Source organism: Prionailurus viverrinus, chromosome D4 (genome assembly GCF_022837055.1).
Source record: "Prionailurus viverrinus isolate Anna chromosome D4, UM_Priviv_1.0, whole genome shotgun sequence".
Classification (NCBI taxonomy): domain Eukaryota; kingdom Metazoa; phylum Chordata; class Mammalia; order Carnivora; family Felidae; genus Prionailurus; species Prionailurus viverrinus.
The window spans coordinates 81487236-81514133 of NC_062573.1; the positions used below are offsets into that span (position 1 = coordinate 81487236).

At 36.5% G+C, this 26898-nt stretch overlaps 1 protein-coding gene across 3 annotated transcripts in view; it reads left to right on the plus strand.

The window, feature by feature from the left end:
• The window catches only part of JAK2 (Janus kinase 2), a 117342-nt gene that overhangs the window by 21739 nt on the left and 68705 nt on the right, over positions 1-26898 (plus strand). For all 3 annotated transcript variants that reach the window (XM_047829840.1, XM_047829838.1, XM_047829839.1), the window contains exon 3: positions 20156-20405. In XM_047829840.1, coding sequence (XP_047685796.1) covers positions 20180-20405 — 226 coding nt within the window. In that variant the 5' untranslated portion in view covers positions 20156-20179. The remainder of the gene's footprint in view (positions 1-20155; positions 20406-26898) is intronic.

A 26898-nucleotide genomic window follows, 5' to 3' on the forward strand; every position in this document is an offset into this window, starting at 1 on the left:
GTAAGAATTCTAAGTTGAACACCATGCATGAGATTAGAAGATTCAAAATAATAGTATAGAATGAAAGGAAAAGGCTTTGTGGGAGGGGTCTTTACCCTTCCCATCCTTTATCTATGGTAGTCTTTTGCTAATTTCTTAATTGCTAAATTCAGTGGATTTTTTCCCTTTCTTCTATCTTATTTAACCTCTTCACAATATTTGATAATTCATCTTGTGAAACTCTTTTTCTTTCTTTTTTTAAAAGGAACTATATTTTTATTAAAATTTATACAGAAAAGCACAATAATCAGAAGTATACAAATGGCACAAAGTGAACACTTCCAGCTTTTCTCCTACTTCTCGACTGTTTCAAGAATCTGCTACATTCCTCTTTATGTTCTCCCATTTCTGACAGTTATAAATAATTCCTAAATGTTTGGGTTTAAGAATTTGATATCCATCCCTCTTTTTACCTTATATATCTCACATCTGGGCATCATGTATACTTTATGCCTAATGACTTTGGAATCTCTCACAAAAGCACATAATGTTTTTCTTAGCCTTTGGAAATGTAGCTGCCTATGTGGTATCTCAGTCTGGGTGTCTTATTGGTAACTGAGATTCATTATGTGCCAAACTGAATTCATCATTCCTCCACAGCTATTTTTCTTCCATATGTCCTACTCTGTGAATTCTAAGACTGGACACCCAGCCTCCCAAACCCCAAACCAAGAAATTATTCTTAATTCCTCATATATGAAGCTGATTACTGCGAATCTTCCTTTTAATTGTCTTATAGGTGCTTCATATTCCAGATATCTAAAATCCACTTTCCTGGGGTGCCTGGGTGGCTCAGTCAGTTGAATGTCTAACTTCAGCTCAGGGCATGATCTCATGGTTCGTGGGTTGCAGTCCCACGTCAAGCTCTGCACTGACAGCTCAGAGCCTGGAGCCTGCTTTGGATTCTGTGTCTCCCTCTCTTTCTCTGCCGCCCCCTGCTTGTGTGCTCACATGTTCGTTCTCTCTCTCTTTCTCTCTCTCTCAAAAATAAAATAAAAAAAAATCCTATTTCCTTTCAAACTTACTTCTGTTATCTATCTTGGTGCGTAGCATTACTTTTTTTATACCTAGTTGCTTAGTTGGAAATCTCAAATTCAGGTTGATTCCTCCCTTTCTCTGAATGTCCAGTTGGTAATTAAGGTAGGTTTATGTGGTAAACCTATGTGGTACACAGTCCTGTCCTTTTCCCTCTGTGTATTCGAATATTACAGTTCCTGCAACACTTTATGTGTTGTTTTATATCTGTCCACATTATTTCCTTTCCCTTCAGATGAAGAGCTTTTAAGGCAAAGGATTGTCTCTTTCTTTTGGAAAATGTTGAATGTGTAAATGAGTATTAAGTAAGTTGCGATAAAGTCAGGTGATACAATAATATGTAAACAGAAAAGTGATGGAATACATTTAGACTAGAAAATTTGACATGAGCGAGCAAGTTTAAAAATTCCAGAATTTCTCTTAACAAATCTAATACATACCTGTTTTATCTACATTTTGGCTGAATTACTCCTAAAATACCTTTGTAAAGAGAAGGGAAATATATGAGTAAGTGCAGTATAATGACATTTTATCTTCTTTTATTAAGGATTCATAAAGTAGAATTTTATATTTTACTGTATCACCAGGAAATTTCTATGACAGTTATAGATTACTGTGGTATTCTTTCCAAAATCAGCTTCATTCTGTGAACATTGGTTTTAAGTTTTAAATGATTTTTTCTACTTTTAATTCTTTATAATTAATAGCGAATAATGGAAACCAACATACACTTAAAGGAAATATAGCTAACTTCCAACAGATTGATTAAATATATTCCACATATTAGCAGTTAGCAATCAGTACTAAAATGTTTTATGAAATGTATATCAAAGTGGTTTTAACGTTAGCCTAGAGGCTAATTAAGACATTTTTAGGGGCACCTGGCTGGCTCAGTCAGTAGGGCATACAACTCTCGAACTCAGGGTTGTGAGTTCAAGCCCCACATTGGGCACGGAGCCTACTTTAAAAAAAAATTATTTTTAAAATAATATTATATCAAAGAAAAATCCTATTTAATGAAAGAGGTGATCGAAGCAAAAACTAAGGGAAATAATACTGACACCAAAACATGGGTTTTTAGAAAAAGGCCCTCTTACTTTAGATGGGAGTGTATAATACAGCCAATTTCTTAAACTGACAAATAACTTAAAAGTAGATGAGACTAAAAAATAATTGATACTTCTTGCTGTTCCCTTTTTAGCTGTCTTTCCTCAAATGTTAGTTTAGCCTTTGAGGAATGTAGGGAAACAGAAGAGTAGGTACATTATGCCTGAAGCATCCTCCTACCGTAGTTCTTAGCCAACGTTGCTTTGTCATTACCATAGGAAATTCTGTCTGATAAAAAATATCCAAGCCCTTTTTTAAACAATAGTTGCTGATAAGTAGATCCAAATTTTTACTAACTGATGATTTCTGTTGAAGACATGATGTTCCCAATACCAATGACAAGAAGCTCAAATTGGACTTTCTCTGCCCTTGTGCAATTCACGTTATGTAACTTTTCTTGGCTGTCGCTATACTTGGATGTTTGATTATGGTTTAGGGAGGTATTGCATTAGATATAATTGGCCAAATGTGAACTTTAAAAGTATGTTTGGGTAGCCAGATATCTGGTAGAAACTGATCAAACTAAAGTAGGAATGAGAAGAGGTAAAGACAACAAAAGTTTGTTTTGATGCTAACAGCTATCTGGGGGAATTGTTTTACATTTTCTATGTTTCTTCTAAGAATAGATGTACTTTTTAAAAAACAGTTTTATTGAGATGTAATTCACATACTGTACATTTTGCCCCAACCATACATTTTTGTTTTAAATTGAAGAAGCAAAACTAGAATCTGTGTGAATGTGAATAGTGAGAAATTGTATTTAGAGATCATTCTCAACTGCATTCCTGGGATTAACCCCTCTTGGTCTTGATTTTCTGACTTTTTTATGTGTTACTGGTTCCATGTTCTATTGTTTTGCTATGTTCTTGAGAAACATTTGCCGTTTGTGATACTCACATCTAGTTTTGACATCAGAGTAATGATTATAAAATAAAATAATTTGGGAAGTATTTCCTGCTTCTCTGTTTTTGGTAAGAGTTTGTATAGAATTGGTATTATTTTGTCCTTAAATTTTGGCAGACTGTACCAGTGAAGTGATTTGGCCTGGCGTTTTCTGTGTGGATAGATTTGTAATGAAAAATTTGATTTATTGAACAGATATATGTATGATACAGTTCATGTTTTCTGTTTCTTCCTATATCAGTTTTGTTAAAATTACTGGTATAAATCATTGTAATCCCTTTTCCACTTAGTATCTATAAGATCTGTAGTGATATTCGGCTTTTATTCCTGCTATTGATAATTCATGTGTTTTTTTTTTCCTTTCATTATTGATCATTTATATCTACTTAGAGATATAAATCTTATTAATCTTTTTCTAAAACTAACTTTTGGTTTTATTGATTTTCTCTGTTTTCTCTGCTCTTCATTACTACTTTCTTCTCTTTTCTCTGGTTTCTTTTTCTAGCTACTTAGGAAGATCATTGATGCCAGATCATCTTTCTTAACACAAGTACTTAAAATACACATTTCCCTTTAAACATCACATTAGCTGTATTTCAAAAATTTTATTTTTTAACAGTTTTTCTTCTTTTATTTTTCTTTACTATGTAATAACATTTTATTTCTCCAATAGCCAAGAAATAAAGTATAAAATTGTTTTCTCCATTTTCTTTGGAGAAATTATTGAGAAATTTCAATTATTGTTTTAATGTTTATTTTTATTTTTGAAAGAGAGAGAGAGAGAGAGAGAGCGAGTGAGCCTGGGGAAGGGGCAGAGGCAGAGAGAGACACAGAATCCGACGCAGGCTCTGGGCTCTGAGCTGTCAGCACAGAGCCTGATGCAGGGTTTGAACTCTTGAACTATGAGATCATGACCTGAGCTGGTTCTTTGAAAAGATCAACAAAATTGGTAAGCCTGTAGCCAGAAATCATCGAGAGAGAGAGAGAGAGAGAGAGAGAGAGAGAGAGAGAGAACCTGAATAAACAGTATTAGTAATGAAAGAGGAGAAATAACAATCACCACCACAGAAATACAAAGAATTGTAACACAATATCAATATTATGAAAACTGAATATCATGAAAACCTGTCTATGCCAATAAATTGGACAATCTAGAAAAAATGGATAAATTCCTAAAAACCTATAACCTACCAAAACTGAAGCAGGAAGAAATAGAAAATTTCAACAGACCAGTTACCAGCAATGAAATTGAATCAGTAATCAAAAAACTTCCCGAAACAAAAGTCTAGGAGCAGATTTCTTCACAGGTGAATTCTGTCAAACTTTTTGGGTTAATACCTATTGTTCTTAGGCTATTCCCCCAAAAAAAGAAGAGGAAGGAAAACGTCATTGAGGCCACTGTCACCCTGATACCAAGACCAGAAAAAGACATCCCCAAAAAAGAGAGCTACAGGCCAATATCTTTCATGAATGTAGATGTAAAAATCCTTAACAAAATTTTAGGAAACCGAATCCAACAATACATTGGAAAAGTCATACACCATGGCCAAGTGGGATTTATTCCTGGAATGTAAGGGTGGTAAAATATTTACAGAACAACCAGTGTGATAAAAGGATAAAATCCGTAAGATCACTTCAATAGGCACAGAGAAAGCATTTGACAAAATACAATATCCATTCATGATAAAAATTCTCTGCAAAGTAGGTCTAGAGGGAACATACCTCAACATAATAGAGGCTTTATATGAAAAACACACAGCCACCTCAGTGGTGAAAAACTGAGAGTTTTCCCTCTAAGGTCAAGAACAAGACAAGGATATACACTCTCACCATTTTTATTCAACATAGTACTGGAAGTCCTAGCCACAGCAGTCAGACAACATAAAGAAGTAAAAGGCATCCAAATTGCTAAGGAAGAAGCAAAACTCTAACTCTTGGCAGATGACATGCTACTACTATGTATAGAAAACCCTAAAAATGCCACCAAAAACTACTAGAACTGATAACTAAATTCAGTAAAGTCACAGGATGTAAAAACAATGGACAGAAATCTGCTGTGTTTCTATATGCTAATAATGAAGCAGCAGTAACTAAAATTAAGAAAACATTCCATTTATAGATGCACCAAAAAATGAGAAAATACCTAAGAATAAACTTCACCAAAGAGGTGAAAGATCTGTACTATGAAACCGTAAAACACTGATGAAAGAAATTGAAGATGATGCAAAGAGGTGGGAAGACATTCCATGCTCATGGGTTGGAAGAACAAATATTGTTAAAATGTCCATACTTCCCAAAGCAATATATAGATTTAATGCAACCCCTATCAAAATACCAACAGCATTTTTCAAAGAACTCAAATAAACAATTCTTAAATTTCTTTGGAACCACAGAAGACCTTGCATAGACAAAGCAATCTTGAAAAAAAAGAACAAAACTGGTGGCATCCTTCTCCCAGATTTCAAGGTATACTACGAAGCTGTAGTAATGAAAACATGATGCTGGTATAAAGATAGACATATAGATCAATCGAATAGAACAGGAAACCCAAAAATAAACCCACAATTATATGGTTAATTAATCTTTGACAGAGAAGGAAAGAATATACAATGAGAAAAAGACAGTGTCTTCAACAAATGGCGTTGGGAAAACTGGCCAGCTACATGGAAAAGACTGAAGCAGACCACTTTCACCATACACAGAAATAAACTCAAAATGGATTAAAGATCGAAATGTGAGACCTGAAACCGTGCAAATCCTTGAAGAGAGCGCAGGCAGTAATTTCTCCAGCATCAGCTGTAGCAGTATTTTTCTATATATGTCTCCTGAGGCAAGGGAAAGAAAAGCAAAGATAAACGGTTGGGACTACATAAAAAAAAAAAAAAAAGCTTCTGTACAGCAAAGGAAACGATCAATAAAACTATAAAGCAACCTACTGAATGGGAGAAGATATTTGCAAATGACCTATCTGATAAAGGGTTAGTATCCAAACTATGTAAAGAACCTATACAATTCAACACCCAAAAAACCAAATAACCCAATTAAAAAATGGGAAGAAGACATGGGACCACCTGGGTTGCTCAGTCAGTTAAGTGTCTGACTCTTGATTTCGTCCCAGGTCACATGGTTCAAGAGGTCAGCCCTGAGTTGGGCTTTGCGCTGACAGCTTGGATGGAGCCTGCTTGGGATTCTCTCTCTCCCTCTCTCTTTGCCCCTCCCCTGCTTGTGCTCTCTCTTTCTCTCTCTCTCTCTCTCTCAAAATAAATAAACATTAAAAAAATGGGAAGAAGACATGCAGATGGCCAACAGACCCATGAAAAGATGTTCAACATTACCTGTCATCAGGGAAAATGCAAATCAAAACTACAATGAGATACCACCTCACCTATCGGAATGGCTAAAATCAAAAGCAGAAGAAACAAGTGTTGGCAAGGGTGTGGAGAAGAAGCAACCCTCATGTACTGTTGGTGGGAATGCAAACTAGTATAGCCACAGTTTTCCGTAGTGGCTGTACCAGTTTATTCCCACCAGCTGTGTACCGGGGGTTCACTTTCTCCACATTTTTAACACCACTCATTTTTTTTTTGTCTTTTTGATAATAGTCTGACAGATGTGAGGTAATATCTCATTGTGGTTTTTATTTTTAATGTTTATTTATTTTAGAGAGTGAGTGAGCACATGTGTGCGTGAGTGGGGGAGGGACAGAAAGAGAGGGAAACGAGAATCCCAAGAAGGCTCCATGCTTCCACTGCAGATCTTGATATGGGGCTGGAACTCACAAACTGTGAGATTATGACCTGAGCTGAATTCAAGAGTTGGATGCTTAACTGACTGAGCCACCCAGGTGCTCCTCTTATTGTGGTTTTGATTTGCATTTCCCTAATAATTAGTGATGTTGAATGTCTTTTCATGGTCATATTGGCTGTCTATATGTCTTCTGTGGCAAAATGTCTATTCAAAGTCATATAGCTTACATCCTCTGTTTTCTTCTAGGAGTTCTATGATTTCAGGTCTTAAATTCAAGTTATTAACCCATTTTGAATTTATTTTTGTGTATGGTGTAAAATAGTGGTCTAGTTTAATATTTTTGCATTTAGCTGACCAGTTTTCCCAACACAATTTATTGAAGAAACTCTCCATTATATATTCTTGCCTCCTTTGTCATAGGCTAATTGACTATATATGTGTGGGTTTGTTTCTGGGCTGTCTTTTCTATTACATTGATCTATGTGTCTGTGTTCATGCCAGTACCATATTCTCCTTTGATTTCTATAGCTTTGTAGTATAGTGTGAAATCTGCTTTATTCCAGCTTTATGGAGTGATACCTCCAGCTTTATTCTCCTTAAAATTTCTTTGGTTATTTGGGGTCTTTATTCTTCCATATAAATTTTAGTATTCTTTGTTCTAGTTCTGTGAAAAAGCCTTTGGTATTTTATTTATTTATTTATTTACTTACTTACTTACTTACTTACTTACTTACTTATTTCTTATTTACTTACTTAGTTAGTTAGTTAGTAGGCTCCATGTCCAGTGTGGAGCCCAACACAGGGCTTGAACTCTCAAGACCCGAGTTGGTATCCAGGTCAGGTGCTTAACTGACTGAGCCATCCAGGTGCCCCTGCCTTTGGTATTTTGGTGAAGATTGCATTGAATCTGTAGATTCCTTTGGCTAATATGTATATTTTCACATTACTAATTCTTCCAATTTATGAGCATGATATATCTTTCTATTTACTTATGCTGTCTTCAGTTTCTTTCATCAGTGTTGTATACTTCTCAAGAACATAACTCTTACAAATTCAGGCTTTTCAAATGTAATCTCTTGTAATTTACGGAGTCTTAATTTATAGACTAGACTGGCATATGATATAACTTAGTATTCCATTTACACTTGAAAAGGATGTACATTCTGCAGTAATTAAGTATATTGTGATGTAAATGTTTAGTTGGTTAATGATGTTCAGGTCTTCAGTATTCTTTTTTTTTAAGTTTATTTCTTTTTGAGAGAGAGAGAGAATGAGTGAGGGAGTGGCAGAGAGAGGAGGAGAGAAAATTCCAAGCAGATTCTGTGCTGTCAGTGCAGAACCCAGTGCGAAGCTCGAACTCACAAACCGGGAGATCATGACCTGAGCCGAAATCAACAGTTGGACGCTTAACTGACTGAGTCACCCATGCCCCTGGATCTTCAGTGTTCTTATTTTTTTCATCTGTTTTACTTCTGTTAATTCCTGACAGAGCAGTATTAAAATTTCTAGCTATTAGAGTTGTTTTGCCTATTTCTTTCTTTACTTTTTTGCTTCATGTGACTTGAAACTATTAGTACATGCATATGAGAAGTCTAGTATATACATCTATTTATTGTAGTTTTTTTTTTAATGTCCTGTTTTAAAAGCTGTCATGAAGATATTTTTTTCTGGAATATTATATGACCTTTTACTTATTGGTTGGTTGTCTATCTCAAATTAATATTTTTGGGTATTGGTGTAAGTTGGAGGTCAAGATTGCTTTTTCTTCTTGCCACAGAATAGCCATTGACTGCCATACTTTTACTGAAAAGACTGACATTTCCACCAAAATGCAGTTGACCATATTTGTTTTCAGTTAGGTTATCTTATGTGAGGATATTTTTCTCAGCTCTATTTGTTCCTTTGGTCTATTTTTCTATATTTTTTTTGAATATGAAATTTATTGTCAAACTGGTTTCCATACAACACCCAGTGCTCATCCCAACAGGTGCCCTCCTCAATGCCCATCACCTACCCTCTCCTCCCTCCCACCCCCCATCAACCCTCAGTTTATTCTCAGTTTTTAAAGGAGACTCTTATTTTTCTGTATTTATGCCAATACCAACTTGACTTAATTATACTAACTTCACAGTAAATCTTGATGTCTGGTAATGTAAATCCTTCCAGTTGGCTCTTCTAGATTGTTTTGACTCTTGTAATCCTTTGTTTTCCATGCAGATATTAATTTGTAAATTCCCATAACATAAGCTGCTAGGATTTTAATTGGGACCGTGTTGACTCTATATATCAATTTGGAGAAGAGTTGCTCCCTGAGCAATATTGAGTTTTCCTATAGTCTTTTTTTTTTTTTTAAGTTTATTTGTTTTGAGAGATAAAGTGCAAGTGAGGGAGGGGCAGAGAGAGCGAGAATGCTAAGCAGGCTCCACACTGGCAGTGTGGAGCCCGATGGGAGGCTCAAGCTCTGAACTGGGAGATCATGACTTGAGCCAAAGTCAGACACTTAACCTACTGAGCCATCCAAGCACCCCCAGTTTTTCTATACTCTTATATCTGTATGTTCTATTCTTCCATTATTTAACTGACCTTTATTTTTTCTAGCAGTGTTTTATAGTTTTTATTAGAGTTCTTACAGATATTTTAGTAGATTTATTCCTAAACACTTGACTCTCTGTTACTAATGTTAATGATGCTGTTTTTAATCATGTTCATTTTTAAATTTGTTTCTGGTATATGAAAATCAATTAAATTTTGTATATTGATTTTGTATGCACTATCCTTTCTAACTTCATTTAGTAATTGTTATATTCTTAAAATTTTTCTGCATACATAGTCATATGATCTGTGAATATATCAGTTTTACTTCCTCCTTTGTAATCATTATACCTTTTATTTCCTTTTCTTGCTTTATTGTGCTGGCCAGTACCTCCACTCAAATGTCGAGTGATGGGCAACCTGACACTTGATTTCAGCTCAGGTTGATCCCAGGGTTGTGGAATTGAGCCCCAAGTTGGGCTCTGTGCTAAGTGTGGAGCCTGCTTGAGATTCTCTCTCTCCTTCTCTCTCTCCCTCCCTCTGCCACTCTCTGCCATTTATGTGTGTGCTCACTCTCTAAAAAAAAATTTTTTTTAAGGGTGCCTAGGTGGCTCAGTCACTTGAGTGTTTCATTGTTGGCTTTGGCTCCAGTTGTGATCCTGTGGTCATGGGATTGAGCCTCACAACAGGCTCTGTGCTGAGCATGGAGCCTGCTTAAGATTCTCTCTCTCTTCCTTTGCCCCTCTCTCCCGCTTGTGCTCTCTCTCTCCAAAAAATAAAATGAAGATAAAATAAAATATTGAGTGGAAGTCATGATTTTAGACATGCGAATTAAGTTTTTGAATTCAAGAAGCATGAGATCAATATTTAACCATTAAGTATTTTAAGTTCTTTTATAGTTATTTTTTATAAGAACGAGGAAGTTTGCTTTTATAGCTAGTTAGCTGAGAGTGTCTAATCACAAACCATTGTTGAACATTATTAGAGTTAGTTTCTACACTTATCGAAATGATCATATGTTACTTTCTCATGTATTCTAATAATATGATAAATTCTGTTGATTGATATTTTAATGTTAAAATAGCTTTGCTTTTTTGGGGTACACTAACCCAGTTAAGATTTGTTAGTCTCTAAAATATTATTAAATTTAATTTGCTAGTATTTTGTTCATTTTTTTCATATATGTTTGTAGGAGATATTTACATATAATTTTCTTTTCTTGTCACAACTTTATTACATTTTGGTATTATGTTCATACTGTACTCTTAAAATATGTGGAAAAGTGTTTTGTAATTTCTGTTTACTGAAATAGTTTCTGTAAGCTCTTTTTTCATTCTTCAGATGTCTGGAAAAATTCACCAAGAAAGTCAATAGGCGATGAATTTTCTTTGTGGAAAAGTTTTAAGTTAAATATTCAATTTACTTAATAAATGTTAAAAGTTTGAAATTATATCTTTCTTCCTTTTTCAGTGTTTTTTCCTTCCTTTGTCCGTTTTGATAAAGTTGTGTGTTTGAGAAAACCTTTTTTCAAATATTTCAAGCTTATTGGAGGATGTTCCTATATTGACATATATTTTTAGGGACACCTGGGTGGCTCAGTCGATTAAGCATCTGACTCTTGATTTTGGCTCAGGTCATGATGTCATGGTTCATGGGTTCAAGTTACCTTCCTTAACTTCTCTCTACCTTGGTTTCCCCTACTGGCAACCATTGATAGTAATAATGTCAATCTCAGGGTTTCTGGGTGGCTCAGTCAGTTAAGCATTTGACTCTATGATTTCGGTTCAGGTCATGATCTTACTATGGTTTGTGAGTTGGAGTCCCGCATTGGGTTCTGAGCTGACAGTGTGGAGCTGCTTGGGATTCTGTCTCCCTCTCTCTGTACCCCTCCCCTGCTTGTTCTCCATCTCTCTCTCAAAATAAATAAAAATAAATTTTAAAAACCTATATATTTTGGGGAGCCTGGGTGGCTCAGTCGGTTGAGCATCCGACTCCAGCTCAGGTCACGATCTCGCGGTCTGTGAGTTTGAGCCTCGCGTCGGGCTTTGTGCCAACGGCTCGGAGCCTGGAGCCTGTTTCGGATTCTGTGTCTCCCTCTCTCTCTGACCCTCCCCTGTTCATGCTCTGTCTCTCTCTGTCTCAAAAAAATAAATAAATGTTAAAAAAATTAAAAAAAAAATTTTTTTTTTTCAACGTTTATTTATTTTTGGGACAGAGAGAGACAGAGCATGAACGGGGGAGGGGCAGAGAGAGAGGGAGACACAGAATCGGAAGCAGGCTCCAGGCTCCGAGCCATCAGCCCAGAGCCTGACGCGGGGCTCGAACTCACGGACCGCGAGATCGTGACCTGGCTGAAGTCGGACGCTTAACCGACTGCGCCACCCAGGCGCCCCTAAAAAAAAATTTTTAAAAACATATATTTTTAATATTGTAAGCTCTGCTAATGATGTCTACTTTCCAATTCTTGATATTGGCCCTTTATTTTCTCTCTTTTAAAAAAAATTAATCATTTTAGTGTTTTAGCAGTTTTATTAATGGCTTTTTTTTAAAAGCCAACTTTTTGTTTTTCTTTTTGTTCCCCCCCACTGATTTCTGCTCTTAAATATTTGTCCTTCTATGGTTCTTAGCTTAATTTGTTGTTCTTTTCCTAATTTCTTGGTATAAAAGCTCATTCTATATTTTGTTTAGCCTTCTTTTCTCACATATGAGTTTAAGACTAAATATCCTAGTAAACACTTTTATTGCATTTCTTTCATATTTTTATCATTTTTAAATTAAAGTATTTTTTGATTTCTTCTTTACACCATTTGCTCTTTAAAAGTGTGTTGCTAAATTTCTGAATATGTGGGAATTTTCTAATCATTTTTGTTATTGATTTTTAGTTTAATCCCATTGTGATAAGAGAACATACTGGTTAATAAGTACATGTTGTGGAGGCACGTGGGTGGCTCAGTCACTTAAGTGCCTGACTCTTGATTTCAGTTCAGGTCATGATCTCAGGGTTGAGAGCAAGCTTCGGTTGATGAGATCAAGCCCCGACTGATGAGATCGAGCCCCATGTCCGGCTCTCTGCTGTCAACAGGATGCTTCCTTGGGATTCTCTCTGTCTTGCTCCCTGTCTCTGCCCCTCTCCTGCTTGGATGCTCTTACTCTCTCTCTCTCTCAAAATAAATAAATAAAGATAAAAAAGTACATGTCGTGATACTTTTGTAAGTCGTCATAGTTTCCATAATAGATTTTTGATTTGAACACTGTTAGTAAGTTTACATCAGTTCAAATGCAGAGGTTTGTATTTTTTAATATATTTTTTCTTTTTGACTGAAGTTATTAAGGATAACATGAATTTACAGAGTATTGAGTGTTATTGATTATCTTATGTCCTATTTTTCAGTTTAAAGCACTTCTTTATCAATTCTTATTAAACTAAGAGTGTTGTTTCAGAGAATAAAAAGAGTAGGTAGTGATTAAGGTCGCTTTCACTTTTTTATGTTACCCTCTAATGTTGTTATTTCTTCAGTATTTTTAAGAATTACATAAATTAGGGGCGCCTGGGTGGCTCAGTCAGTTAAGCGTCCGACTTCGGCTCATGGTTCATGAGTTTGAGCCCCGCATCAGGCTCCATGCTGACAGCTCAGAGCCTGGAGCCTGCTTCAGATTCTGTATCTCCCTCTGTCTCTGCCCCTCCCCTGTTTGTGCTCTGTCTCTCTGTCTCTGTCTCCCTCTCTCTCTCAAAAATAAACATTAAAAAAAAAAGAATTACATAAATTAATCATAGTATATGCAACATTAAACCAACATTATGGGTCTTATATAGATAAAATGGTTGCTTGCTCCATTGTTCATATTTTTAATATATTCCTTTAGTATTTATTGGCAATTGCTTTATGGTAGAACATGTTTGTTTTCAGAAATTTTCCAGGTACATTTGAAAAGGATGTGTTGTTGGTGTCCTCTTTTGATTGTATTTTTCAGTGAAATATAGGGAGTGGAAAGTAAGAGTTGGAATGGCAGCTTTGGTGGTAGAGGAGTAAGGATAAGGTATGAGGTAGTTGATTAGAAAAGTGGGAGAGTAAATAGATTAAGGAAATAAAGTAATAAATAGTAGATTGTAGGTGCACAGCACTAAAGGCCCATTTGAATTTAGAGTTTATGAATTTCAAGATAGACCAATCTCAGTGCATGTGTGTTTTCATCAGCTGTATTTATATATATAGGCAGAAGTTCTGAGTATTGAGTCAAATGTTGAACTGGTTTAAAGTTTCCTTACCATCTTTGGTGTTCTGACCCTTTATTTTGACTTCTATGAGTTAAGTGTTCTTAAAACTAAGCTATCTCTTCTCAGAAGATTATTTTAATATGAATGTAGGCATCTCTAACACCAATGAAATTTCTTCTTTTATTCTTAAATGTTTTATTCTGGTCTGTTTTCTTTTTTCTGCCGTCTAGAGCTCTTGGAGTTACACTTCCTGGATTGATGCTCCCTATTTAGTTTTTGCTCATATTTCTTTCTCTTGATCTAGGAAACTGGGAGTTTGTCTTGACTTTGTCTTCCAAATTATTTGGTCTCCAGTTGTGTTATTCAGTGTTTCCATTGAATTGTCATTTTTTTAAAACTTAACTATTTTCATTCTCTTCTCCTTTTTAGTGATCATCTAATGATGCTTTATGTTTTCAAAAATTCTGAATCTCTCTGAGGATACCAAGGAGAATTTTTATTTATTTTATTTTATTTCATTTCATTTCATTTCATTTCATTTCATTTCATTATTTATTTATTTATTTATTTACTTACTTACTTACAGAGAGCACGTGTGCCTGCAAGCAGGGGGAAGGGCAGAGGGAGGGAGGGGAAGAAAGAGAGAGAGAGAGAGAGAGAGAGAGAGAGAGAGAGAGAGAAAGAATATGCCAAGTAGGCTCCATGCCTAGCCCAGCTCGGAGCCCAGTGTGGGCTTGATCTTCCAACCCTGAGATCGTGACCTGAGCTGAACTCAAGAGTTGGACACTTAACTGACTGAGCCACCTAGGCAATCCCCAAGGAGAATTTTTCAAAATATCCTCTTCCCTGTATTTGTTTCTTCTGGTGTTAGTTTTTGCTGTTCATTTTTGTCCTCCTCTTTTATGCTTTCTTCCTATCCCCCTTCACCTCCAGTGTGTGGTCATCCTTGATTATCTTGGCATATTTATTCTTTTTGTATGTGTGTGCAGAAAACTTTAATGCTTATTAAAAGCCTTCTTCTGTGTGTATTTTAAATAGAATCTATTTCCTACACTTTGTTTCCTTTGTCATCTGTTCCTGTCTACTTTTTATCTTCCATCAGTTCTTCAAAATTCTTTCTGATTTTGCTGATAGCACTGTTTCTTACTTTTCCAAGCTATCATGAATTTATTCACATAAACTTTTTATTTTACTCCTTTCCGTCCTTTTGGCTACCGTTGTCATATCTTTTGCTTTTACATCTATTACAAGTTTTACCATATGTTGTTATCATTATGCTTTTAAACAATTGTTAATTGTCTTTTAAATAATTCAAGAAAGGGAAGAAAAATGGAATGTTATAGTTACCCACATGTTTACTGTTTTTGACTTCTTCATTCCTTTCTACAAATCTGAATTTGCATCACTTATCATTTGCCTGTAATCCAGAGGACTTTTTTTTTTTAAGCATTTCTTAAAGTTTTTTGTTGTTGTTGATGTGTACTCCCAGTATCCATTTATCTGAAAATATATTTGTTTAGCTTAAGTTTTAAAGGTTATTTTTGTGGACTATAGAATTTTAGGTTCAAATTTTAGCTCCTTTTCCTCCCTAGCAGCATGTTGTCTTCTGGTCTCTATTGTTTCTGATGAGATGTCAGTTGTATGTCTTATCTTAGTTCTTCTGTATGTAAGTGGCTACTTTTAAGACTTTTCTCTATGATTTTTGGCAGTTTGACTATGATATGACTATATGGGGATTTTACTGAATGGAGCTACATGAACAATTTTATTCATGGTTTGATTTTTTCAAATTTAGAAAAAACTTAGCCAGTATTTTTCCAAATATTATCTTCTGTCTTGTTCACATGTGTTAGCTTGCTCAATATTGTATAGGTCATATGATTTCTATGTCTTCATGCATTTATCTTTGATTCTTTTGCATGTGTATCATAGTAAACACATTTTAAAAAATCCAACATTTGGGTTTGCTGTCAGTCCCATTTCTATATATTTTATCTCTTGACTCTACATCACATTTTTCTTTATGTTAAATAGATTTCACTTGACTGTTGTCTCTTGTGGATGATATCTTGTACAAACTCTGGGCAGTGTGGATTTTAGTCTTTCTTTGAAGTGTAGGGCTTTGTTCTAGCAGGGACTTTACCTTGATCCTGTGGAGACTTAGTTTTAGGCTTTGTTAGGACTGTCCATTTCAGTTTTGCCCTTATTTCTGATCCATGGTTCTTATTCCTCAAGTGAGGTTTTTCTGGAGGTTCAGTGAAAAGCCTGAAATATTTACCAATTCCTTCTACATCCAAACTCTGATTCTCCAGAATCAGGTAGCTATTGAAATCTCTTCCTATATCTTTTAGATTTTTAGTTGTTGCCTCTCCCTGGGCTTTTTGGATTTTCATCCCATGCATGGGAATACAGGAGTGAGCCCCTCAAGATTCTCTTTTTTTCTGGGGTACCTGGGTGGCTCAGTCATTTGAGCATCCAACTTCAGCTCAGGTCATGATCTCACGGTTCATGGGTTTGAGCCCCACATCGGGCTCTGTGCTGACAACTTGGAGCCTGGAGCCGGCTTCAGATTCTGTGTCTCCCTCTCTCTCTGCCCCTCCTCCTCACCCCCTGTCTCAAGAATAAATAAACATTAAAAAAATTTTTTTTAAAAAGGCTCTTTTTCTTTCCAGGATTTCTGCCTTCAGTTTCTATCTGTTTACCACCTCCAGAGTTTGTTCCCTGATTCTTCTAGCCAGCAAGACTACAGCTTTGTATAATAGCTCTGTCCTTTTCTCCAGCAACTATTGGGTACTACAAAGACTGTGTAGTTTCCTTAGGATAAAAGATGGATAGATGTGGGGGCACCTGGGTGGCCCAGTCAGTTAAGCATCAGACTTGTGATTTTGGCTCAGGTCATGATCTCACAGTTCGTGGGTTTGAGCCCCATGTTGGGCTCCATGCTGTCAGTGTGGGATTCTTTCTCTCCCTCTCTCTGCCTGCCCCCTGATCTCTCTCAAAGTAAATAAAATACACATTAAAAAAAAAATATGGGTAAATGAGGACCTCATTCACTGTTTTTCTTTCTCTCAGGGGTCAGATCCCCTGTAGTTGCTGTATCTGCTTTTGTTTGCTTGGCAATGCCTTCAGTGTTTTTAAGATGTTTTTCCTAGACTTTATAATTGTTATCAGTAAAGCATATGGGTTTGTATCAAAAGCACCCAAATCAGAAAGGAAGAAGTAAGTATGTATACACACACACACACACACACACACACACACACACACACACATATACACACACACATGTGAATATTATTCAGCCTTAAAAAAGGAATAAACATTATTTGCAACAACATGGATGAACCTTAGGGGCAAGTAAAATAAGTCAGAATGACAGATACTGCTTGGTACCACTTACATGTGTAATTAAAAAAAAAAGTGTAACCTAAGAAGCAGATAGTAGAAAAGTCTTGCTAAGGACTGGAATTTGGGAGAAATTGGTAAAAGGCTATAGATTTTTGGTTATAAGATAGATAAGTTTTGAAAATCTAATATAACACATTGACTATAGTTGAGAACATTGTATTGCATAATTGAAATTTTTCTGTATTGTATAATTGAAATTTTCTAAGAGAACTTAAAAAAAGTAACTTCATGAGGTGATGGATGTGTTGGTTCAGTGATGGGGAGTCATTTCACCGTGTATACAGTGTCAATCATGTTGTATATGCTAAGTATCTTACAGTTTTGTCAATATAGTGGAAAGGTTTTTTTCAAATAAGACTGCAACTTAAAAATTGTTAAGGCCTCACTGAGAGATCTGCTAAAAGATACACTTCAGCAGAAAAAAGTCCAGAAGGAAAGCATATGGTCCAAAACAATGGTGAGCACAAATTGATGAAATTCTTGCAAATTTGCCCCTTATGGCTAAGAGTTCATTTTAGATGAATTTCAGTAATTGAGTATAGAAGAGACAGTACTTGAGTATAGTAGGTTACAAGAAAATTTTTAAAAATTTTATATTTTTGAGCAAATTAAAATTGTTTAAATTTGTAGTTGCTTTTGGACTTCAAAAATCTTGCAGTTTTAACAGTTGCCGGCTTCTTGTTTTGTTGTGTTTTTACTCACCAGAAGTCCTATGATATTTGAAGAACTAAGTATTAACTCTAGTATTTAATATAATAAAGTCCTTGTAGTTAGTTATAGATCTAAATTTCACCTTGCACATCACTTAATCATCATGTTTCTTTCCTTTAATGTCTGCACTTAGTACAGTGACGTTCAGAAATGCTGTGTGAGTGTGTTTGTCATTATTTTCTCCTTCTCCCTTCACATAGCTCTGCTCGTGACTTAAATGGGCGTCTATGGGGAAATCTTACACATATCAATCTCATGTTTTAGCTGCCAGCTAGAGTCTGGTGTAATTGTCCTGCTTCCATTTCTAAACAAAAGTGTGTAAAGGAGTAGTCCTTATTCTATTCCTTTGTCCAGTGTCCAATGTCAAGAGGCAAAGTCTTCATTTCCTTATATCCATTAATGGTATTATAGATCTTCCAAGTTTGAATTCCTCCCATTGTCTTTTACCCCTGGCTTAAAAAATTTTTTATTTGAGTATACTTTTATTCGAGTTGCATTAGTATCAGGTGTACAGAATAGTGAATCAGTAGCATCTCTCTGTGTTATGCTGTGCTCACTGCAATATCATTGACTTCATACCCTGTGCTGTGCCTTTTATTCCTGTGACTCATTCATTCCATGACTGGACTCCTGGCTTCCTCTGGATTCAGTCAGTTACCAGGCTGCATGAAGTCTTGCTGTTATATTACCATTCATCATTCAACCATTGCTGTTTCAATTAAGGATGTTACTACTATGTAGACTATTGCCGTAGCTTTTGTTTCTACTTCACTTTTTAATTCATCATTTGACTGTAGGATAAAGTTTACATTCTTTGATCCCTTTTTTTTTTCAAGTAGGCCCCGTGCCCAATGTGGGGCTTGAACTCACAACCCTGAGAGTGAGAGTCACATGCTTTGTGGGAGCCTCAGTGACTCATTCAGTTAAGTGTCCAACTTTGGCTCAGGTCATGATCTCACAGTTTGTGAGTTTGAGCCTCACATCGGGCTCTGTGCTGACAGCACAGAGCCAGTGTGGGATTCTTTCTCTCTCTCTCTCTACCTCCCTACCCCCCTACCCCCCTACCTCCCTACCCTCCCCCCCGGCTTGTGCTCTCTCTCTCTCTCTCTCTCTCTCAAAAATAAATAAACATTAAAAAAAATAATAAAAGAGTCACATGCTTTACTGACTAAGCCCAGCCAGATGCCCCTTAAATTCTTTGATCTGACATTCAGACTTTTCTTAATTCTTTACTCTGTCAGTTAGGATCGCATTCAATTATAAATAATAAGATGTCTTGTGGTAGAAAGGTGATTCTTGACACTGATTCAGGTGCTTAAGTTGGCCAGGTCTTTTATTCTCTTGGCATTTTCTTCCTGGTTTTAAGGTGACTGCCCTACCCTGCTCGGAGGCAGGTAGGAAGAAAGTGAAGAGAGAAAAGCAAAAGGGAGTCCAGTGGGGCACCTGAGTGGCTCAGATGGTTGAACGTCCGGCTCTTGATTTCCACTCAGGTCATGATGTCACAGGTCATGAGTTTGAGCCCCATGTCGGGCTGTGCTGACAGTGCAGAGCTTGCTTGGGATTCTCCCTCTCTCTCTGCCCCTATCCTGCTTGTACTCGCCCCTTTCTCTCTCTCTCTCTCTCAAATAAATAAACTTAAAAAAATTAAAAAACAAAAAAGAAGGCCAGGTCTGCTTTCTTTTAAGGAATGGTTCTGGAAGTACCACCCAGCAACTTCCACTTAAATCTCATTTGTTGAAACTAGTTCACGTGGCTGTTCATCTGTGGGGAAGTACAGTTCTTTGGCAGTATGTTGCTCTCCTTAAAAAAACTGGGCCTCTCAAGAAGGAAAAAAATGTATCCTGGGTATGTACCTGCAGTCTTGCCACAAATATTCATCTGTACTTTCAGTCCTTTCCTAAATGGCATAACTGCTCAAATACTGCACTGTGGCCCAATTAGTTAGAGTATCTTGTACCTTTCTATTTCTCAGCACAGTTCTACTCTCCTGGAATAGTCTACATCTTCCGTTCATATAAATCCAATCTGTTGTACAGAGTCAACTCTGTGTATGAACTCCTCTAATAAAACTTGTAAGTTTCAACCCAGTTTGAAATGTTACTTACCCCCTGCAGACCCCAGTAAGCAATTGTCACACTAATTCGTTTGTTTTGAATTTATGTGGTCTAGTTGGATCTCTTCTCCTGTTACCTGTGACTGATTTTGTTTGTTCATTTTGTTAGTATTACATATCTGTATTATGTTTCCTCAGTTAAGTTGTAAACTTCAGGTGTATAGGCCTTGTCCACAGGAAGTTTATAATCTCAATGCCTCTCACTGTGCTTTGTACATAGTACACGATATTTATTCAGTTGCCAATTTAACAGAGTCAGTGCTTTCAGGGAAGGCTTCTTTGTACATGAGGGATGCTTTATCAGTATCACTTTCTTTTGTAATGTTATTGTTTTTTCTTAATAGGCAAATGTTCTGAAAAAACTCTGCATGGGAATGGCTTGCCTTACCGTGACGGAAATGGAAGGAGTATCTGTATCTCCTGTACATCCGAACGGTGATATTCCTGGAAATGCTGATTCTGTGAAGCAAATAGATCCACTCCTGCAGGTGTATCTTTATCATTCTCTGGAGAAGGCTGATGGGGAATATCTGAAGTTTCCAACTGGGGAGCATGTTGCAGAAGAAATTTGTGTTGCTGCTTCTAAAGCCTGTGGTAAATATTCAAAAACATGTATTTTCTCCTTGTTGATAGATCATTGTTTCGATTATACTCCTCTGATGTGCATGTATAATGTATTATTCTTTGTGTTTTAAAATGCTCATATGACTGACGGGTATGTTCTTACATACATAATAAAAGGAGAACGTCACTAGAGTACATTTAAGGTAAATCTGCCTTGGGCTAGTCCTACAGACTGAATGTTTGTGTTTCCCTAAGGTTGGTGATGAGATCTATTGCTCTAATGTGATGGTATTTGGAGCTGGTTCCTTCAAGAGGTGATTAGGTCAGTGGGTGGATCCCTTATCAGTGGAATGAGTGCCTTTAGAAAAGAGACCCCAGAGGGGCGCCTGGGTGGCGCAGTCGGTTAAGCGTCCGACTTCAGCCAGGTCACGATCTCGCGGTCCCTGAGTTCGAGCCCCGCATCAGGCTCTGGGCTGATGATGGCTCGGAGCCTGGAGCCTGTTTCCGATTCTCTGTCTCCCTCTCTCTCTGCCCCTCCCCCGTTCATGCCATGTCTCTCTCTGTCCCAAAATAAATAAAAAAACGTTGAAAAAAAAATTAAAAAAAAAAAAAGAAAAAAAAAGAAAAGAGACCCCAGAGAGCTCTGTCACCCCTTCTTCCATGTGAGGACATAGTAAGAAGATGAATCAGAAGAGGGTTTCTGTGAACTAGAAAATGGGTGCTCATTAGGCAACCAAGAGTTTTTAATTCCTGGCCTCCAGAACTGTGAGAAATTTCTGTTGTTTATAAGCCCCTTAGTCTGTGGTATTTTTGTTATAGCATCCTGAATGGACTGCTTCAAAAGTTGGTACTGAGAAGTGGGGGACTGCTGTAACAAATATCGAAACATGTAGAAGTAGCTTCGGAACTGGGTTTTGAGGAACACGTTAGAAAAAGCCTGTCTTACTGTGAATGGACCTTTAAAGGGGATTCTGGTGAGGACTCAGAAAGAAAAGAGGAGAGCCGTAGAGAAAGTCTTAATATTCTTAGAGAATACATAAGTAATCTGAATAGAATGTTGGTAGGAATATGTATGGTAAAGGCCATTCTGATGAGGTCTCAGACAAAAATGTGAGACATGTTACTGGAAATTAGAGGAAAAGCAATCCTGGTAAAGTGGCGTTGACCTTAAAAAACAAAAGAGCCAGTTATTTTATCAGCAAAATGACTTTATTTAGGAAAAGCAGAGGAATGGCAGTTTGGGACCAGCAAACTCTAGAGAACCACAGACAACTTCAGAGAACAGAGGAAAGGGCTTACTTTTATAGGAGAAAGGAGGAAGCTGGGAGAAGCGGTTTTCTCGGAGTCCTTATTGGCTGGGTTTTGCTGGGCAGGAGCAAGTCTTCCTTCTGCTGGGGTGTGTAAAGTAAGCCTCTTCCTGCAGGGAGTGTGATGTAGGCTTCTTAGGGCAGGTAGTAATGTGGGGGAGCTTCCCCTTCAGGGCTTCCTACTCCATTATATTATATTATATTATATTATATTATATTATATTATATTATATTATTTTTATTTTATTTTATTTTATTTTATTTTATTTTATTTTATTTTATTTTATTTATTTTATTTTATGTTATTTTTTCCTACTCCATTTTAAATGAAGTTTCCTTTTTTTTCGTAGTGGAAAAGAACTTGCCTGAATTGTGTTTTAGTGTTTTCGTGAAAATAGAATTTGTGAGCAAAGAAATCAGATGTATTTACCTAAGCAAACTCTCGAAGGTGTGGGTTGACTCCTCCTGACTGCTTTAGTAAAATGCGAACAGAAAGATGGAACCGTTAAGCAAAAAGGAAGGCGAACTGAAAAGATTTGTAAAATTCTCAGTCTTTCCATGTTGCAAAAAGTGAGAAAGTGGTTAGAAGAGAGCACTAAGGATGTGGCCAGTGGACCATTTAAGATTTGTGTAGCTCAGCTGTTTCTGCATTCGCTAGGAGCTTTGATGGGAGAGGCCTCTCCCATCACAGCTCCTAGTGCCAGGGCCCGCCCTGGGGAGCAGAGTGCTTTCAAAGCAAAAGCTGCCAGAGCTTGGAGACCTGCTTGCTGCCTGGTGCTGCCTCACTCTGAGGGCTCTTCTTGGAGCACTGCCGGCCCCAGGTGCAGCCCCTGCCTTCCAGAGGGTGCAGGCAGCAAACTTTGATGGAGGGTATTGTTTCCAGCAGGGGAGAGTGTACAGGCTCAGGGGACATGGCTGCCTCCACTTGGATTTCAAAGGATGGAGCCACCCAAAACCATTAGGTACTGGGCTGCCTGGAGCCTCGGGGCCCAGCCTCTGCCGGGTAAAGCTGCTTGGACAGGAATTGCCCCGGTGGGTCCTGTAGGCAAGCCCTCTGTCCTAGGGGTCCTTGACAACAGCTTATCATGTCAAAGAGGATTATTATAGAGCCTTAAGGTCTAATGGAACTTGCCCTGTTGGGTTTTAGACTTGTTGGGGATCTATCACTCTTTTCTTATTTTCTCTGTCTCCCTTCTGGAGCAGAAATGTCTGTTTTATGCTTGTAATGTGGAAGCATTTAACTTGTTCGATTTCACTGATTCACAGCCAGAGTGCAGTTTACCTCAGGCTGAATGGTACCTTGAGTCTCACTCACGTAAGATTTAGTTGATATTCAGGTGAGACTTAGAAAGAACTTTAGACTTTTGAGTTGATGCTGGAATGAATTAGGACTTTTGGGGGCTGTTGGAATGGAATGAATATATTTTTAATGTGAAAAGGATGTGAATTTGAGGGGTACCAAGGGCAAAATGGTAAGTTTCAATTGCCGTATCTTCTCATCTACTTACCTTCTGCAGTTTTTACTCTAGAAGTTTTATTTGGAATGCTTTTTAATAATTTCCATTACCTCATCATGTTCATTTTTTTTCCTCATTTTTTTAATTAAGTGGAATATATTATGGTACCTGATTTAACTTTCTTGGTTGGTAATTCTACCATGGCTGTCATTTCTTGCTATCCTACTGATCGATGTTTCTTCTAGTTATGGGTCATATTTTCCTGCTGTTTTGAATGCCTACAATTTTTTATTGGATGGTGGATATTATAATGTAAATTTGTAATTTACATTGTTGCCTGCTGGATTTTATTATATTCTTTAGTGATGGCCTTTTTCTGGCACTGTTAGGTAATGGGTGGTTTACCTAGCTGCTTTGAGAGCTTCTTTATCTTCATCTTCTCCTCCTCCTTTTCCCTCTCCTTCCTTCTTTTGTTAAATAATTCAATATTTTCAGTATATTCACAGAGCTCTACAATCATGTCAATTTTCACCACCCCCAGAAAGAAACCTCTTACCCATCAGCAGTCATTTTCCATGTCTTCCCCAACTCCCCCCAACCACAAATCTACTCCTAAGAATTTGTACACTTGGGACATTTCATATAAGTGGAATCATGCAGGCCATATGTGTTTTTTGTGACAAGGAGTTGAATTCCTGAGTCGTATCATAACTTTGTGTTTAATCTTTTGAGGAACCGCGCTCATGTTTTCAAGGCATCTGTATCATTTTACATTTCCGATAGCAGAGTATGAAGGTCCCAGTTTCTCTACATCTTGATTAACACTTGTTATTACCTTTCTTTTTGATAATAGACATACTAGTGGGTGTGAAGTGCTATCTCATTGTGGTTTTCTTGAAAAATCTTTATAGATAAATAATTCACATATCATACATTTCATACTTTAAAAAAGTGTATGGTAAAGTAATTTTTAGTATCCCCAGTTGATTTTAGAACATTTTTTCACCCCAAAAGAAGCTCTGTGCTTATTGGCTATCACTCTCTCACCCCCTCTTCCTTCTTTAGTCTTAGGCATCCCCTAATCTATGTTCTGTCTCAATAAATTTGTCTATCTAGATATTTCATACAGATGGAGTCATATAATATGTGGCCTTTTATTACTGGCTTCTTATACTCATAATTCCCACCCCAAGGAAATCTTTAGTAAAAGGTGAAAGATTTATGTGATCTGAAGAGAAACTCCAGACCATTAAACTCATACAATTTTCATGAAGTTCATCCATATTTTTTTTGCATGTTATTTATTTATTTATTTATTTATTTATTTATTTATTTATATGAAATTTATTGTCAGATTGGTTTCCATACAACACTCAGTGCTCATCCCAACAGGTGCCCTCCTCAATACCCATCACCCACCCTCCCCTCCCTCCCACCCCCCATCAACCCTCAGTTTGTTCTCAGTTTTTAAGAGTCTCTTATGTTTTGGCTCGCTCCCTCTCTAACCTTTTTTTTTTTTTTCTTCCCATCCCCCATGGTCTTCTGTTAAGTTTCTCAGTTCACCCATATTGTAACATCTGTCAGTAGTTAAGTCTTTCATGGCTGAATAGTATGCTGTTGTGTGGATAATACCACGTATTGTTTAACCGTTGATCATTTGATGGACGTTTTGGCTGTTTCAGCCTTTTGTCTGTCATGAATAATGTTTCTATGAACATTTGTGTACAGTGTGGACAGATGATTTCATTTCTGCATATATACCTAGGAGTGGAATTGTGGGTCACATCGTAACTCTATGGTTCACTTTTTGAGGGACTACCAGACTGTTTTCCAAAGTGGCTGCACCATTTTACATTCACACCAGTAGTGTGTGAGGGTTCTGATTACTCCACATCCCTAATAACACTTGTTGTTACATGACCTTTTAAAAATTCTATCCATTCTATTGGGTGTAAAGTGGTATCTTATTGTAGTTTTGATATATATATTTTTTTCTGATTAGCAGTTCTTTTGGGTATCTTTGCCTTGCTTACTGGCAATTGTGTATCTTCTTTGGAGAAATGTTTATTCATATCCTTTGTCCACTTTTAAAATGTTTGTTTGTTACTGAGTTGTTAATATTTATATTTTCTAGATCCCTTATCAGATACTATATGATTTGGAAATCTTTTCTCCCGTTTTATGTTTTGTCTTTTCACTGTCTGGATCTGGATAGTGTTCTTTGAAGCAAAGATCTTTAATTTTAATGAAGCCTCATTTGTTTATTTTTGTTGTTGTTGCTTGTGTTTTTATGTCATATCTAAGAATTCATTACCAAATCAAGTTCATGAGGAATTTCCCCTGCAGTTTCTTCTAGGAGTTTCATAGTTTTAGGTTTGCGCCCCTTTGAGTTCATTTTTGCTGATGGTTGAGGGTAGGGATCCACTGTCATTCTTTTGCATGTGAATATACACCTGGTCCTGACTTCCCCCACTTTATATAGTGTTTATAAGGTTCATACATGTTGTACCATGTATCAGTACATTATTCTTTTATGGATGAATGATATTCAGCTAAATAGTATCAAATATATGATACAATATGGATAAACTTTATAAGTATTGAGTGAAGTGTAAGAAGCCAGTATCAAATGGATACCTACATGCAAATCCCAGCATCATTTGATGAAGAGGCTGTGAGTTCCCATACTCAGTAGTCTCAGAACCCTTGTCAAAGTATCATTTGGCCATAGATGAATGGGTTTGTTTCTGGATTTTCAATTCTGTTTCATTGGTCTGTATGTCTTAATGCCAGTACCATACTGTCTGTATCACTATAGTTTTGTAGTAAGTTTTGTAATCAGTGTGAGTTTTCTAACTTTCTTGTTCTTTTTCAAAATTGTTTTGATCTTTCCTAGTCCCTTTAATTTTTATATTAATTTTATGATTAGCTTGTCAATTTCTGCAATAAAGACAGCTGAGATTTCTATAGGGATTACATTGAATATATAGGTCAGTTTGGAGACTACAACTGTCTCATTGAAGTAAGTCTTCCAATCCATGAACATGAAATATCTTTTTGTCTATTTGGGTCTTCTTTAATTTTTTTCTGCAGTGTTTTGTAGTGCTCAATGTATAAGTCTTACCTCTTAAATTTATTTATAGGTATTTTATTCACTTGGATGATGTTGTAAATGGAATTGTTTTTATTATACTTTTTTGGATTGTTCATTGTTCATGTATAGAAATAGAGCTGATTTTTACCTGTTGATCTTATGTCCTTTAACTTTGTTGAATTCATTTATAGGCTCTGACATTTTGGGGGGGGTTGTTAACTATTTTCTGTATATAAGATCATATCATGGGCCAGTAAAGACAATTTTGATTCTTCCTGCCCAATTTGGGTGCCTTTTATTTTCTTGCCTAATTGCTCTAGCTAGAACTCTCATTGCAGTGTTGTATAGAAGTGGTAAAGGTAGGCATCCTTGTCTTGTTTGTGATTTTAAGGATAGATTTTTAGTCTTTCACTGGTGATTATGATATTGTTTGTGGGTGCTTCATAAGTGCTATTTATCAGGTTCAGGAAATACCCTTCAATTCTTATTTGTTTTTTTTTTTTTTTTTAACTCATTAAGGAGTATAGAGTTTGTTACTTTTTGTGTATAAATTGAGATGATCATTTTTTTTTCTTTCATTACATTGGTTATTTTAATATCTGGAAGCACCCTTTTATTCCTGGGATAAATCCCACCTGTACATGGTGTATAATTCTTTTAATATT